General features: G+C 40.2%; 1 protein-coding gene across 1 annotated transcript in view; it reads right to left on the bottom strand.

Annotated features, from left to right (window-relative positions):
• CRLF3 (cytokine receptor like factor 3) overlaps positions 1–17,695 on the bottom strand; it is a 37,501-nt gene that overhangs the window by 18,727 nt on the left and 1,079 nt on the right. The window contains exons 2-4 of the mRNA XM_082442302.1: positions 5,308–5,515; positions 1,715–1,802; positions 629–806 (exon numbers count right to left, since the gene is read on the bottom strand). Coding sequence (XP_082298428.1) covers positions 629–806; positions 1,715–1,802; positions 5,308–5,515 — 474 coding nt within the window. The remainder of the gene's footprint in view (positions 1–628; positions 807–1,714; positions 1,803–5,307; positions 5,516–17,695) is intronic.

Below are 17,695 nucleotides of genomic sequence, written 5' to 3'. Positions count from 1 at the left end.
AAAAATTAATTAATTAAAAAACAAACCAAAAAATTGGAAAAAATAAAAATAAAAAAATAAAAAAATAAAAATCCCATTTAAGAAAATAGTTTCCAGAAGCTGACCACCCATCTCTGAATGATGTTATCTGTCAACAGCCAAGACATCATGACTCATCTGGACATGGTTTTTATCTAAAATATGGTAACTCACACGCATAATATGATTTAATACACAAAATTCTTGGCAATGCTGACAGTGTGAAAAAACTATACTTTAAAACTTTATTTCAGAGGTATTAGTTCAGTGTTGAACAGAAAAATATCCAACACCCAATATTCACTATCACCTTCTGACTTTTCTAATTCTGAGCGATCCTCAACTCACCAAGAGTTAAGTCTGGGAAATATGTGATGGGAAACAACATTTCGATACAGAGATTTTATAAAGTACCTTCAAAATTGTTTATCCCAACTGGAAGAGCTACCTCAGTTCAAGTTCCCTGTGACCTTAGCTGTAAAGCAAAGGGCACTTCTGTTCACAAAGAGAAGAAAATATTCAAAGGCAACTAATAAAAAAAAAATCGTAAAGGCCCCCAAATCTCAAATCCATAATGCTGAAGCCACTTCTACGATCCTGAATTACGTACCTTACACCATCGTACGATGATGCCTCCGGGTTTCTCTATCAATTCTTCTATCTGTACTGGTGGGCGAGATGCTACCGTTCCGTGCTTGAAAATATGGTCTTTCACTATGTTAAGAATTGAGTCATCCAACTGAGCAGATAAGCAAGGCACATCAACCAGTAAAGGCACCTCTGGTAAGCTGAGGAAACAAGGCTCATGTGTTTATAAGGCTTTTAACTGAAAGTTAAAAATACAAGGGAGTATAGCCTTGAAAAACTGCAAATCACTATGCTGTACACCTGAAACGTATACAACACTGTAAATCAACTATATCTCAATTTTTTTAAAAATAACAAGGAATATTTTATTCATTTATTTTTGGCCGCGCTGCACAGATTGTGGGATCTTAGTTCTCAGACCAGGGATCAAACCCAGGCCCTCAGCAGTGAAGGCGTGGAGTCCTAACCACTGACTGCCACGGAATTCCCCAACAAGAAATACTGTAGATCAGTCACATACTGTAACAGTGCAGAAGCCCCCAGTAAACAATGCTAATGGCAGTGGGGGTTTTGCAAGATATTACATAAAAATTCTCTTCCCAAATAAATGAAAGGAACAAGAGAAAATGGGTAGGATCACAATTGTCAAGTTTATAGCAAAAGATCTGGTTTACTGAGCTATGACTCAGTTTTGTTTGTTTTAATTCAAGTGTACTTGATTTACAATGTTGTGTTAATTTCTGCTATACAGCAAAGTAATTCAGTTATATATATATACGTTCTTTTTTATATTCTTTTCCATTATGGTTTATCACAGGATATTGAATATAGTTCCCTGTGCTATACAGTAGGACTTTGTTGTTTGAGCTATGACTTTGTTCAGATTTTTTTAAATTAACAATTCTCTTACACATTAGGATTGTAGAAAATCGGTAGTAATTCTATACCAGAGATTACAATCACAACTATTTCATACTAGTAATACTGGTAATGGGCAGTGAAAACTTGAAAAATACATTCTCTATATCCCTGAATCAGAATTTTTAACAGGCAAAAAGAAAAAAAGAAAAGCGGACAGCTTAAGCCCAAGAGACACTAACTCTTTTACCTGTCCAACTGGATGTGTGAGGCCTTTTTGGTAAAGCTCCACAGTTTTTCATTCTGTTCTCCTACACCACCCAGAATGGCGATCTCACCTACAATCAGGAATAAGAGAACTAGTACAGGGAAAAATGGTTACGTTATAAACTAATCAACACAACCCATGTCTAAGTGGGTCTCTGGTTCTCTTGAAAACAATTCTTAAGTGATGTCACAAATTCCCCAAAAGTAAATGTAGAAACTATTTTAGGGACTTCACTGGTTAAGAATCCGCCTGCCAATGCAGGGGACACGGGTTCAAGCCCCTGCCTGGGAAGATCCCACATGACGTGGAGCAACTAAGCCTGTGCGCCACAACTGCTGAGCCTGCGTGCCACAACTACTGTGCCCGCACGCCTAGAGTCCGTGCTCCACAACAAAGAGAAGCCACCGCAACGAGAGGCCCGCATGCCGCAACAAAGAGTAGCCCTCGCTCGTCGCAACTAGAGAAAGCCTGTGCGAGGCAACGAAGACCCAATGCAGCCAAAAACAAACAAACAAATAAATAAATAAGAAACTATTTTAGAAACGGCTTTAAGGTTAAACCCAAGAGGAAAGGGGTACACAATGACGACATTCTGCCAGAGATGAAAGATTCTGCTCTACAAATGGAAACTTGGTTTGTCAACTAATTTTATGCAAGGCATAAGTCCCAGGGACCTCTTCCCATCTCCCCTACAGAATCTTTATCAACTCCAATAGGAGTCAGTGCAAATATTATCCTGACACAAGCAATAGGGTGAAGGGTCATATAAAGGAAATATTATATAAAGTCATAAGAAAATGATCAACATCTCTGTCCTTCCACAGCCCTGAAGAACACTACCAGAACTGTTTTCCATCTCAGTATACCCTGGAGTTACTCAAGTGTTTTGAGACCACATGACATGACCTTCCCCCTTACCAAAAGGAAAACAGACACACTGAACACTGCCTCAAAATCCTAAAAATTTCATAAGTAAGTTTTTAATCCCTCGGGAAGGGAGGGGAGAAAAAAGTTTGAAAGTTAAAACATTTCTGAAGTATAAAAAAAAAAAAAAAATCAGATGCTGCAACAAGCATGTATGTGCCTCAAAGGATTTATTTTCTTTTTTTTTTTTTTTTTTTTAATTATTATTATTTTATTTATTTATTTATTTACTTATGGCTGTGTTGAGTCTTTGTTTCTGTGTGAGGGCTTTCTCCAGTTGCAGCGAGCAGGGGCCACTCTTCATCGTGGTGCGCGGGCATCTCACTATAGTGGCCTCTCTTGTTGCGGGGCACAGGCTCCAGACGCGCAGGCTCAGTAGTTGTGGCTCACGGGCCTAGTTGCTCCGCGGCATGTGGGATCTTCCCAGACCAGGGCTCGAACCCGTGTCCCCTGCATTGGCAGGCAGATTCTCAACCACTGCGCCACCAGGGAAGCCCATGGATTTATTTTCTAAATAAAAACATTGGTCAAGCCTCGTGGTGATTGGTATACACTCCTGACCTGTGCTGAACTGCTGCTGAGTTTGTTTCCAAATGCTAAGCGCCCAAGAAAAGACATTCTGAAGTCCTGCTAAAAAGAATTTTCTCAAAGGCACTGTTATGGTCAGTGGCAAATAAACACTTCTCCTTGAAGATAAGACAAAAATGTAATTAGCGTGTAAAGATAACATTAGTACTATATTCTAAGTGGGACCGAAAAGGGGACTAACTTCCAGCTGGAGTGACAGAGCTGGGAGCCAGCCACGCACACTTTTTATCCTACGCCACTCATAGCACTCATCGAAGAACCAATGGTATTTAGTCTCCTTCCCTGGATCCTTTTTCCTCAACTGCCCTTTAAATACTGGCGTCCCTCAGAGTCCCACCTTCTGCAGCCTTCTCTTCTCATATTGTACACTATCTCTTGATGATTTTACTTATTCCCATGGATTCAGAGGTGACATACACACCATTCACTGCCATATTGACAACTCCAGGTATGATCTCTCTCCTAAGCATCACACCCACATTCCCAACTCCTGGCATCTCCGGCACCTCGAACTAACATACCCCAAACCAACTGTCTAACTACCCACCCTCCCCCTTCATGTTCTGTGTCAGTCAACGGCACAATTAACCAGTCGTCTAAAATCACACTGGGTTGGGTCATCCTAAATTCTTCTCTTTCTCCTCCATCCTATAACCAGGCAATCACCAATCATCAACACTTACGGCTCAGTAAGATCACCATTAATTCTATCTCCAAAAAATCTTTTTATTTTATTTTATATTTATTTATTCATTCAGCCACTCATTCATTCATTTTTGGCTCCGTTGGGTCTTTGTTGCTGCGTGTGGGCTTTCTCTAGTTGCGGTGAGTGAGGGGCTACTCTTCATTGCAGTGCACAGGCTTCTCATTACAGTGGTTTCTCTTGTTGCGGAGCATGGGTTCTAGGTGCACAGGCTTCAGTAGCTGTGGCGCATGGGCTCTGTAGTTGTGGCTCACGGGCTCTAGAGTGCAGGCTCAGTAGTTGTGGCGCACGGGCTTCGTTGTTCCGCGGCATGTGGGATCTTCCCAGACCAGGGCTCGAACCCATGTTCCCCGCAGTGGCAGGCAGATTCTTAACCACTGCGCCACCAGGAAGTCCCTCCGAAAAATCTTAAAACCAGCTCTGCTTCATCTTCACCTGTCATCGTCTCCATCGTTTCCTATCTGACTGCCGCCACAACTTCCTCATCGGTCACTTTTACTTCCTTACAACCTCTAACACAGTCTCCAAACTGTGGGCAGTGTCGTTTTTTAAAAATGCAAATCTGACTGTATAACTCTGCTGCCTGAAATACTGCATTCAATACCTCCCAGATATGCCATTCACTTTACTCCTGACGTTACTTCTGCTTCCAGTCGTGCTGTGACCTCCTTTTCTTCCTTGGTCTGCTTGATGAATTTCTTCAAGCCTTGGTGGAACTCCTCCTATAGAAAGCCATCCTACACTCTTCCAGAGGTAAGCATTTCCCCTTCTGTGCTCCCATGAGGTCTTAGATCTCTCTCATCGTGTGTGCTTCTCTCACTGGGCTGTGAACCCCAAAGGGCAGAACTTACTACCTTTTTATTTAATGTACCTGACAAAGACCTACAGGAGGGAAGGAGGGGAGTTAGGTAGATGTGGAGATAGGAAGGCAGCAAGGCAAGAACCGGGCATGCTTTAACCAAAATAATTGACTAAAGTTAGGGATATAACCACTGCAATTTCAGGAGTAAACACCAATCCTACTCCTTAATCTCTAAAAAGAACGATGGCATTAAATCCTATAAACCACTGACACTCTGAAAAATATGTGAACAGACTCAAAATGACTGTAAAACCACTGTGTTAACAGAACCATGATAAAAATCATTTACTCCTTATTTTGTAAATGATTATAATTAGTACATTAATTGCACTTACCCTAGGATACCTCACTGTACACCTGTCATCCTATATCACAAACTGTCCCAAGGTACGAATAGCCTAAGCACCCCACAGATGGCAGGAAGCCTGCTGGAACCCTGAGATACCAGCAGTGTCAATCTGAATGTGCTGCGTTTAACGGGCTCCCTGGACTCCCCACCTTCTTGGACTAAGTCCGCTGCAGTGTTAACTCCGTGCTCTATCAGCTTCTGGCAGTCATCTAGAGGTTTAATGGTCTCCTGTTCAATGGTGTCCACCTCTTGCAAAAGGGTCACCAATCGCTCATCCAGGAGCTTCCCAAGGGTTCCTTTTAAATCATTAAAATGCTGTTTGAGGACATCTCTCGTCTGGGATGCACTCTCTTTGATCTGAAAAGAAATAACATAAAAACTCAGAATCTCTAGAAGAGGCTAATCCACAGGCATCACCCCTAATAATCTCAAGGCACTACACAACCATCACCTTCCATTCAATGATAAACCAAATGTGATTCATTTGTGCAAACTTGCAGAATTCCATAGAGTTGGCCTTCAGGTGAGACAGAATGGTCCCATCATTCACAACTATGTCAATCTGGCTAAGTTAATTAAACATATCATGCCTCAGTTCCCTTATTTGTCAAATGAGTATAACAATGCTCGCTTCATGGAGTTGCTGCAAGGATTAAATAAAAATAGTCTATGTACCGCACTTGGTAAAATAACGGGCACACTGTTGTTCTCAATAAATAAATGTTAGAAATAAATATTATCTGCACAAAGTAGTTCTTGGAAATAATGTCTCAGTACCAAAAAAAAAAAATTAAATTAAGAGGAGATTAAAATTCATTTTACTGAAAAGCAATAAAGAAACGGTAGGTTTAAAAACCACAATACAGGGGCTTCCCTGGTGGCGCAGTGGTTGAGAATCTGCCTGCCAATGCAGGGGACACGGGTTCGAGCCCTGGTCTGGGAAGATCCCACATGCCGCGGAGCAACTAGGCCCGTGAGCCACAACTACTGAGCCTGCGTGTCTGGAGCCTGTGCTCCGCAACAAGAGAGGCCACGATAATGAGAGGCCCGCGCACCGCGATGAAGAGTAGCCCCCACTTGCCGCAACTAGAGAAAGCCCTCGCGCAGAAACGAAGACCCAACACAGCCATAAATAAATAAATAAATAAATCCAAAGTTTAAAAAAAAAAAAACAAACCCACAATACAGGGACTTCCCTGGTGGCGCAGGGGTTAGGAATCCGCCTGCCAAAGCAGGGGACACCGGTTCGAGCCCTGGTCCGGGAAGATCCCACATGCTGCGGAGCAACTAAGCCTGTGCGCCACAACTAGTGAGCCTGCGCTCTAGAGCCCACAAGCCACAACTACTGAGCCCACATACCACAGCTACTGAAGCCCGCGTGCCTAGAGCCCGTGCTCTGCAACTAGAGAAGCCACCGCAATGAGAAGCCCGCACACCGCAACGAAGACCGAACACAGCCAAATAAATAAATAAATTTATTTAAAAAAAAAAAGAATAGCTATTAAAAAAAAAACAAACACAATACAAAAAAAAATCACTTCATGGACAAAATGCCTTCATTATGGTAAAAGAAAACTAAGAATTTATTCACCATCCAAAAGGTTAAGAGGAGGCAGAAGACAGATGTTCAGGAAAAACACACTTCTGGGACAATGACTTCATCCTTTTTCAGTCATGGTCCTCTTTGTGAATCTCAATGAGAGGTTCTTCCCAAAAAAATGAATAAACCCTACCCAAAAGAAATTTATTCAATTTCAGAGATTACAAATTCCCTCAGATACCAACCATGGCTTGCTCAGAGCAGTAATTCTGAAACTTGCTTTGCAGAAGAATCACGTATCCTACAGTTGCATCCTATTATAGTTTAGATGGCAGGGCTCCATCCCAGAACCAGCTTGGAGAAGGGGCTGGGGGAGCGTATGGGCAGAGTTCTTTTTTACAAGCACACCTGTGACTCTGCAGCCCACACTTTGAGAAACACTACCCTAGGTCCACAGACCCCAGATTAAGAACTGCTGTTTTGGAGATATGACAGGAAAATCTTTACATCTCAGAGATATTTTGAAAACAAGTCAGTTGTCTATACAGACACTGGATTTTTTTTTTTAAGAATACAGATAACACACAATTCACTTTTTCTCACTTAACAGGAAAATTCTAACTATAAGCCAAACACTCAGTTGAATTAAAGCAAACTCATACTTTACTTTGCAGATATCATATTAGTTTCCTAAGACATGTTATGTTTACTACCCTAACCCTTGCTAACTTGATCTTAGCAAGAACATTTGATGTCCAAGAAAAATACACCAAGAAAAGAACATATCAAAATATGGATAAAGCACAATATTTCAACAGTTAATAGAGAAATTTAGAAAACTTTCTATTTATTCTCTAACACTAAAATTAAGAAGAATACAAAACTGTTGTCCAGAAATGTTCACAACCATGTAAAAACAAAAGATGCCCACGTCTAAGGACTACAAAGAAACACAGGAAAAAAAAAAAAAATGGTTTGATTGGCTGGGGTGGGGAGATCACAGAAACAATTTTTTTCCCTTTTGACATTAATGTAAGTTATGATGGTATTTGTGCGGTAATGAAAGAATTTCTTAAATCATAAAGAAAAAGAGAAATCCTAATTTAAGTTTAATTGTTAACTAATATCTGTAAAATTACTAGAGAACTTCTAAACCCAAGTCGAAGTTTAAAAGAAATCAGGGGGCGGGTATATTCAAAATGTCCTTGATTTGGTGCATCACCAACTGTGGGATCCTTGAGAATCGGGCCCTAACATACATAGCACCTAGCAAATAAATGTTCAGTGAAATTAAGTTAATCGTGTACGTTTTTAAGACCTTTTAAAAAGAACCAGGAAAAGAATGCCGTATGATTTTGATACATCCCACCTGGAATATTGTTAGAAATGCAAAATCTCAGGCCCCACCCAGAATTACTGGATCAGAAGCTGCATTGGTAACGAGATCCCCGGGTATTCACACAGGCCTTACAGACACCAGAATAAATGAAGACAACGTGCTGGAGCACCCTCGCCACGGGGAGGAAATTCTGCAGTCAGCGCTATACCAGTGAGGTCCTAGCTCCCTCTTCGACGGACACCGCACACACAGGAAGTGCATTGGTTAGGTAAAGTCAATTTCCTCTTTAGGAAGAATTCAAAAGCTCCTTCAGCTGCTGCAGAGCTCCACTACGTTTTGTTTTTGTTTCAGAACCTCAGAAAAAAAGGAAGTGTGTGAGCACAAAGCAGTGAGAGGGCCAGCGAAGGGAGAATCCATTTCCAAATCCACCTCCCGCAATTTCATCGTAAACTTGACTCCTTTTTGTTCATAGATTCCCGACCACTGCTGTTTCAAACTTGACACTACCTTGGCATCATTTTCTTCTCCCTGAAAGAGTTCATAATTCAAAGCCACAGCCACCTTTAATTGAATCATGTAACTAATCAAGTTCATTTGCTCGGCTTTTAATAAAACTAATTTGAAAATGCGAACTTCGCTGCTGAGTGAATTTCTTCATATTTGATGTGGTACCACGGTCCAGTGTGCTCACTGTTAGCTCATTCAATCTTCCCAACAACTCCGAGAGGTAGGTCTGTATTGTCTACGTTGAAGAAAGTAAAGCTCAAGGAAGTCAAATAACTTCCCCACGGCTTCCCAGTGCCAGAAACAGTGCGACTCCAAGGACCATGGTCTGTCCACTACATCAAGCTGGTTAGTGCTTACAGACCCCATTTTAAAGCATTCCCGTAAACTGGTAAATTATGTATTGGCTGAAGACATTTCCTGCTGCAACATGTATTTCTTGTCCTTGCATAAAGAATCATGTGGTAGATTCCATATATATGTGTCAGCATATTTGTCTTTCTCTTTCTGACTTACTTCACTCTGTGTGACAGACTCTAGGACCATCCACCTCACTACAAATAACTCAATTTCATTTCTTTTTATGGCTAAGTAATATTCCATTGTATGTATGTGCCACATCTTCTTTATCTATTCATCTGTCGATGGACACTTAGGTTGCTTCTATGTCCTGGCTATTGTAAATAGTGCTGCAGTGAACATTGGGATGCACGTGTCTTTCTGAATTATGAATTTTCTCAGGGTATATGCCCAGTAGTGGGACTGCTGGGTCATATGGTAGTTCTATTTTTAGTTTTTTAAGGAACCTCCATACTGCTCTCCATAGTGGCTGTATCAATTTACATTCCCACTAACAAGGGAGGGAGATGCAAGAGGGAGGGGATATGGGGATATATGTATACATATAGCTGATTCACTTTGTTATATAGCAGAAACTAACACAACATTGTAAAGCAATTATACTCCAATAAAGATGTTTAAAAAAAAATGTGGTAGACAACCACTCAGGGCAAAACAACTGTGATGGTTTCTAACAAAGTAAATTTAAGAAAAATACAAATGATACACAACTCAAAGTCTCAAAAAGGAAACTGTAATATACATTGTTTATGTTGATTAACAATATTCAGAACCAATTTTCTACTAAAACCTCTCCTGTAACAGACCATTAAATCTTATTTACAAAGTTTCCACTGCAGTTGACTCTTAATTCCAAAGCAACTGTATTTTTAAAGTTTTAACATAAGGATAAGTTCTCAAAATGCCAAAAAGTCATCAAGCTTATACATCAATACTAAGCCATGCAAAAGCCTAGTAAATAAATACTTCACAGCCCTCCAAGACAACAGTGACTGATACATTTTCCTCTAGAGTTTAGCCACTAAAATGTCATAAAACCTACCTAGAATCTGATTTAAGATACCTCTGGTCTTAAGTGGCAATATACAGTTGCTCTATCTATAATATAACGCAACATAACGTGTATGTGTTTCAGGAAATTAACTGGAATCTCCTCTACCTCCTCTGAAACATGCACTTTCATGACTTTATAGAAGAAAAGAATTTTTATCCTCCAAGTGTAATCTAAGAATTTATTTTCCCAATTGTTTTGCTTACAGGAAACTAAAACTATTTTTAAATTAGAGATTGGCTTTAAACACTATTAGCTAACAAGAACATAGGGATCAAAAATAAAAGACAAAGATAAAAAATAGTCAACTGAAATTGAAGAAGCTAACCAAAATGTTTCTTCTCAGTTCATATGAAATGTACTGCATTAGCTATGTGTCTTCCCACTGACACCAAGATATTAGTCATTAAAAATAATAATGGCAATAATAACAATACAACAGCAGCTCCCACCTACTGAACACCTACTGTGTACCAGGTACTTATACCCAGGGTCTCATTTAAATTCTACCACAACCCGATGAAAAGCTAGTCAAGTGGCAGGAAATCTGAACTGTCTGCTTCGTGTATGGACTCATATGTGCTGCTACATTTCCTTCTTGTCTCTTACAGTTAGGCTTTTTGTTTTTTTTAAAAATATTCATTTATTTATTTGGCTGCGCTGGGTGTTAGTTGCGGTATGCAGGATCTAGTTCCCTGACCAGGGATCAAACCCGGGCCCCTGCATTGGCAGCGTGCAGTCTTAACCACTGGACCCAGGGAAGTCCCTACAGTTATGTTTTTTTAAAACATGCTTATTAAAACTTTCAAAAAGAAAATCTTGACTCTATCACTTGGTAGTCTGTTACATTAATGGCCCCAATGAACCACGAACCATGCCTTGTGGTACTCATATCCTCATGCAGACCTCTCCCTTGGAGACGAGGCTGGGCTGGTGACTAGCAATGCAGTCACATGTGCATCGTTACAGAGTGGAACTGAGCTGTGCCAGCTCCAGGCCTCAGCCTTAAGACTACCTGGCTTCTGCACTGCGGGGGTTCCTGAGCCACTGCGTAAGAAGCATGGCTATCGGGGCTTCCCTGGTGGCGCAGTGGTTAAGAATCCGCCTGCCAATGCAGGGGACATGGGTTCAAGCCCTGGTCCAGGAAGATCCCATATGCCATGGAGCAACAAAGCCCGTGCACCACAAGTACTGAGCCTGTGCTCTAGAGCCCGCGAGCCACAACTACTGAAGCCCACGCGCCTAGAGCCCATGCTCCGCAATGAGAGAAGCCACCGCAATGAGAAGCCCGTGCACCGCAACGAAGAGTAGCTCCCACTCAACACAACTAGAGAAAGCCCGCGTGCAGCAACGAAGACCCAACACAGCCAAAAATAAATAAATTAATTTAAAAAAAAAAAAAAAAAAAAAGGAAGCACGGCTATCTTTCTTGAGAGAACAAGTGGAAGGGGGAGGAGAGTGAGAGGGGTGGGAGGAAGAGTGTGGGAGGGAGAGAGAGAGCTTGGCATCCAGGCTCAGCCATGCCAGCATTCCAACTGAGTCCTGCTACTACTTAAGGCTCCAAACAGGTAAGTAAATGTTCTATCTTGAACATTCCAGCCTCAGCTGCCATCTGACTGCAATTACATGAGAGCTGCCAGCAAAATCAAAACTGCCCAACTGAGCCCCGGTTAATCCCCCGAATACTAAGCAAATGGTTGCCTTTTAAGCCATTATGCTTTGGCATGGTTTATTATGTAGTGACAAACAACCAAATCATGATAAAACAAATGTTTAATTCTTGATTATCTGCATTAGTGAACAGGGTGCCTATAATCAAGACTACGAACAATCTAAAAAGAATGTCTGCAAAATCACACCCACAACATTCATAAAGGCATTCATTCTATATTTGTTGAGGTCTAGTGCCAGGAGCTGGGGTTATAAAGATGAATAAGGCATGATCCTGACCTCAAAAAACTGTCATTCTAGTAAAGGAGACAGTTGCATGCACACGTAACTATAGTAAAAAGTATTAAGTCCTTATGTAGGTAAGTGAGACAGCCACAAACTGCCATCAGAGCTCAAAAAGGTCATTCTGCTGGGAAAGAGAGTAGGAGACACTTAAAGAATAAGTTACCAGTTGGAGAAGTAGGGGAGGTCACCTTGAATAATAATATTATTTGGTGGTATTATTTCTATGGCTAATATTTATTAAGCCGTTCATATGTCCCAGGCATCGTGCTAAACATTTTAAATACATTTCTCATTTTAATTCCCACACTGGCCAAGTAAAGTAGGTACTATCCTTATCCGCATTCTACAGATAGGGAAGTGAGGCGTCAGGAAAGTTAAGTTTCTCAAGGTCTCACACCTAATAGGGGCAAATGCAAAAACAGTAAAATAACTGCAAATATAAATGATTCATGGATACCCCTCAAAAATAAAAGCCTGTCCCAGGAATTCCCTGGTGGTCCAGTGGTTAGGACTCGGTGCTTTCACTGCCAGGGCCCAGGGGCCCGGGTTCGATCCCTGGTTGGGGAACTAAGATCCCACAAGTCATGCAGTGTGGCCAAAAAAAATTAAAAATTAAAATTAAAGGGGCTTCCCTGGTGGTGCAGCGGTTGAGAATCTGCCTGCCAATGCAGGGGACACGGGTTCGAGCCCTGTTATGGGAAGATCCCACATGCCGCGGAGCAACTAGGCTCATGTTCCACAACTACTAAGCCTGCGGGTCTGGAACCTGTGCTCCGCAACAAGAGAGGCCGCGATAGTGAGAGGTCCGCGCACCGCGATGAAGAGTGACCCCCGCTTGCCGCAACTGGAGAAAGCCCGCGTGCAGAAACGAAGACCCAACACAGCCAAAAATAAATAAATAAATAAAAGATAAAAAAGGGAAATTCTTAAAAAAATAAAAATAAAAAAAAATTAAAATTAAAAAAAGTCTGTCCTACATTTGTTTGGCTTTAGATCACAAATTAGCCATATTATTTACCAGGTTTCTAGTAATAAGAACAGTTCTTCTCTATCAAATTTAAATTTACATTACACTCTATATTGAAAAAAAAAATTCTACACAGAGAGAAACTGGGCTCCTCTGTGACACTCACACACTTTTTAATTTGAGGTTAACATTATAGATTCTGAATGCTTGTTTAAATTCTCATTTATATCCTACATTTCAAGTGAGGTTTGGACTCAACAAGCAGCTTTCAGAGTGTCGTGTTTAAAGACAATTTGTGAAAAGACTTAAAAAAGGATGACTGAAAAGCCAATATAAATATGTGGTTTTTGCACACAAATATATGTGCAGCTTTTTTTTTCCCTTGGTAGTTGATTATTTAGTGTTGCTTCTAGAGCTTTGCTTCCGGTATTTTGGCATATTTGAGTCAATTCATTTTCAGCCTACCACCAACAAATGCTCCATAAGTATCTATGTAATAGACTATTCACCTCTGCATTAAAAATTAGACTGTACGTGGGAAATTTTTCATAATGCTTATGATATAATGTTAACCAAAAGAAAACAAATATAAAGTTGCATATACAGTAGTCTTTCAATTTGGCAAAATAATATGTCTAGACGGATACACCAAAATGTTAACAGTGGTTGTCTGTAAGGAATAGAATTATGGGTGATTTTCAGATTATTTCATCTGTTCTTGGTTTTCCCCAGCTCTAGATTTAACCTTTTCTTAGGACACTATAATAGGGACATTTTAAGTACTACTGCAGTAACAGATTATTTTCAAACAGATTTTTTGGACTGTTTTGAAACGGGTAACAGAAGGGGAAGTGGGAGATAAAAGAAGCAATAACAGCTTTCTTTTCTTTGCTGAGCTACTAAGACTTCCTGCCCTGGTTTTCTGAAATAACTTTTTTCCCCCAACTGAGTTCTCTATCTGTTCCAGTCTTTAACTAGTATGCTACGTGTTTTCAAATCTTGTGAGAATAATGATCTATGGAGAACCTGGTATTGTACATTAGGAATATCAAAGTTCCTAATAAGATCTTCAAAAAATTATCTGAAATCAATTATTAAAAAACTGAAAACAAAATACTATGAGAGGGCTTCCCTGGTGGCACAGTGGTTAAGAATCTGCCTGCCAATACAGGGTTCAATACAAGGGTTCAAGCCTTGATCCGGGAATATCCCACATGCCGCGGAGCAACTAAGCCCGTGCGCCACAACTACTGAGCCTGCGTGCTGCAACTACCGAAGCCCATGTACCTAGAGCCTGTGCTCCGCAATAAGAGAAGCCACCGCAGTGAGAAGCCCGCGCACCGCTACAAAGAGTAGCCCCCGCTCGCCACAACTAGAGAAAGCCCGCGCAGCAACGAAGACCCAACGCAGCCAAAAATAAAAATAAATAAAATAAATAAATTAAAAAAAATACTATGAGAGACAAATGGTCACATTACAGATGTTAAGACACGCTAGGACAAGAGTTGGCTTGAGATTGTCCATTATTCACTTGTCTGTCACTGTATAATTATCTAAACCCATGCTATTTCAAACAGCGTTTTAATCTTGAGGAAAAACCACAGCAGTTTACAACAACACACCTATGGTTCAGGATAAACTACAGAAATCGGTAGAGAGCTGATGAAGAGTTAATGGTATCCTCTAAGGCACTGTGCCTCTATTTTTAATGTGCATACACATCACACCTGATGACGATTCACCAGGTCTAGGGGGGGCCTGACTCCTGCATTCTTCACAAGCTCTCAGGTCAGGATGACCCTGCTGCAGTCGTGGACCACACTTGTAGTAGCAACGATAAAAGGGACACCACTGCCCAGAGCTGGGCAGGGTCCTCACCAGTGTCTTAATCAGGCACCAGGATCTGGCCCTTTACTCTGAAAGAGCAGAGACTTGCTCTTGTCAACGCCCCTAGAGACACTGAATCACACTAATTAAAGGCACATGAAGGCCAACAGTTCATTTTAGAGTAAATTGTAACTGTACACAGACTAGAATATTGGTATTTCTCACTGCTGCCACCTCCAGTACCTGAAACTAATTCCCCTTTGATACTGTACAAACATGGAGTTTCTGGACCTGCAAAGCTTAAAGACTAGGTCCTGGACAGTGGCAACATCGTCAAACTAGTGTCACTCTTTGAGGCATATCTGACTGGCCAGCTGACATCACTATGTGACATCCTGATCAGCTATCTCTACTCACAACAAGCAGGAAAGTCAACCTGTAGAAATCAACAAGGGATGAACAACACAATGGAACTGAAATCTAAAAATGAATACACAAGAATTTAGATTTTTCCTATTTGTTTTGCTTTTAGGCGGAAGAGGTTAATGACCAGCCACCAGAGGAAAGAGTAAATCTGTGACAGCAGTGCTCTGTTGCCCTACCCACCGGATTTCTAGGACCTAGAATTACCTCTGACCCACAGAATGCACCCAGTGCATATTTATTGAGTAAATGAACAAATGAGTATTTAAGGAGGGTCGGAGTTAATTTCTTTGGTATTTACATCTTAATACCAAGGATTCCAGGGAGCTATATAGAACTATTCTTAATGATTTCAACATCAGTTACGCCAGGCTGACTGTAAATATTATCTGATTTCCTGAAGACAACGAACATCTCTCCAGCCTTTAACTTATTCAAACAGTAAGAGTTACAGACTACCTTTCATTCCTACACAGAACTTCCTTTTCTCTGAAGACAGAGGGTAGGGCTTAAACTTAACCACAAGAAGAGAAACTGCTACATGCTGGCGGTTGTTTTTCACACTAAAAGACTGACAGTAAAAGACTGTTATTCTTGTTCCTTCTAAATTTCCGTAGCCATGATTTCCTAACAGGAGGCAAATTTCATGAGAGATTTTTAAAGGGTGAGAAACAAAAGCAAAGATAAAAAGTATGCCAAGAGTTCTTGAAAAGGTTAAACAAAGAGTTACCACACGACCCAGCAATTCCTAAGTATATACTAAAAGAACTGAAAACATGTCTACACGAAAACTTGTACATGAATGTTCACACCAACATTATTCATAAGAGCCAAAAAGTGAAAATAACCCAAATATCTATCAGTTGATGAATGGAGAAATAAAAGGTGGTATATCCACACAACAAATATTATGCAGCCACAAAAAGGACTAAAGTACAGCTACATGCTACCTCATGGATGAACCTTGAAAACATTATGCCTAAGTCAAAGAAGCCAGCCACAAGGGGCCACAGACAGTATGGTTCCATTTATATGACGTGTCCAAAATAGGCAAATCCAAATAGAGACAGAAGGTAGTTTAGTGGTTATCAGGGGCTGGAAGGGTGACAGCTAACAGGTATGGGATTTCTTTTTGGGGTGATGAAAATGTTCTGGAATTAGTGGTGATGGCTGCACAACTTTGCAAATACACTAAAAACTGCTGAATTGTACATTTTAAGGTATGAATTTTATGGTATGTAAATTACATATCAATTTTTTAAAAATCCTGTGCCAAAAGGAAACAAAATCGGCAAGTAAAAAATATACACAAAGGGAGCATCTTTCCTCTCTGCTCTCTCATCCTTCCCTGATACAAAATCTTTGACTGAAAAGCCATATATTTTATGTAGTTATTCTGAAAATGACTGGAACCCTAAAAATATCCTAACCACTAAACAAAAGCAGCTGCTTATTTTGATAACATTTCTGTAACACTGACCTTCCTTAAAATGCAAGTTGACAGAGGACTTATTCTACAAACCCAAACGTGTACAACCCACTAGAATTAGCTTTGAGGAAGAATTAAAGCTTTTAGAACTAGAAGCTGTTGTAACTGGCACCGGCACAAAACACATTTCAGTTCACAACAGTATGACATTACTCAGTCTAGTCCGAAGGCAATGTCATTAGGAACCTAAGCTAATGGATGTTCTCTTAGTGTTTTCTGTTTCAAGCACAAGACAATGGTCCTCAGAAACAAAACAAAACCCCATACCAAACTCCACTAAGTTATAGGAAAGTATGTTCTGTCTTTAAATTTTTGGACATAGAATTTAAAAGAATGTAGGTTTGGAAACAATACTAAACCATTCAGGATGAGATCATACTAAATTGTTTTAATGTGTTCAATATCACACGAGAAAGTAATCACTACTTCTCCCAGGTGCTAAGCTCATTCATTTAGTATCAACTCTGTTTCTTAATCCTTGATGCAGTTAAACAATAGTCTCATTCATATATAAAACGTCTTAATTGGCTGCAACGTTAATCACATAATAAGAGATACTTTAATCTCTTTTTAAGTATGCCCTAGATTTAGAACCTCTATTTCAAAACAGCAGAAGGAATAATGCAGATGTTTTCAAGTGGAAATCAAAATGAATACATTGGAAGGCCTTAAAAAGCATTCGTCAAATCAGGATCACCATATCTAGATCTTGCTCCCAGATTTGCTACTAAACTACAAAAGATGCCTGGCCTACATTTAAAATCTACAAGAATTTTTAAATGTATAAAACCTAAAGCATGTTGAGTATCCTGAATGATGAGAATATCCAAAGGCACTGTTATCACAGCACTATTCTACCAGTTGTAATTTTCAGATTCTATGCAGCAAGGGAGTTACTAGGATGACAATATATATTAATAACAAATGTGATGTTGAAAAATCCCACTCACTCAAATGATTCCACTCAGACGGAATCCCACTGACTCAAAAAGCACTTATTAAGCACCTGAATTAATAGTAGCTTGAGGATTATCTGTCCTCCTGCACATTGGCAGTGGGTTATATCTTTTTCTGTATATGT

This window comes from Balaenoptera physalus (assembly GCF_965194825.1).
Source record: "Balaenoptera physalus genome assembly, chromosome: 20".
Taxonomy (NCBI): domain Eukaryota; kingdom Metazoa; phylum Chordata; class Mammalia; order Artiodactyla; family Balaenopteridae; genus Balaenoptera; species Balaenoptera physalus.
The sequence above is the reverse complement of the archived record's forward strand: the minus strand, read 5'-3'. Positions and strand labels throughout refer to the sequence as shown.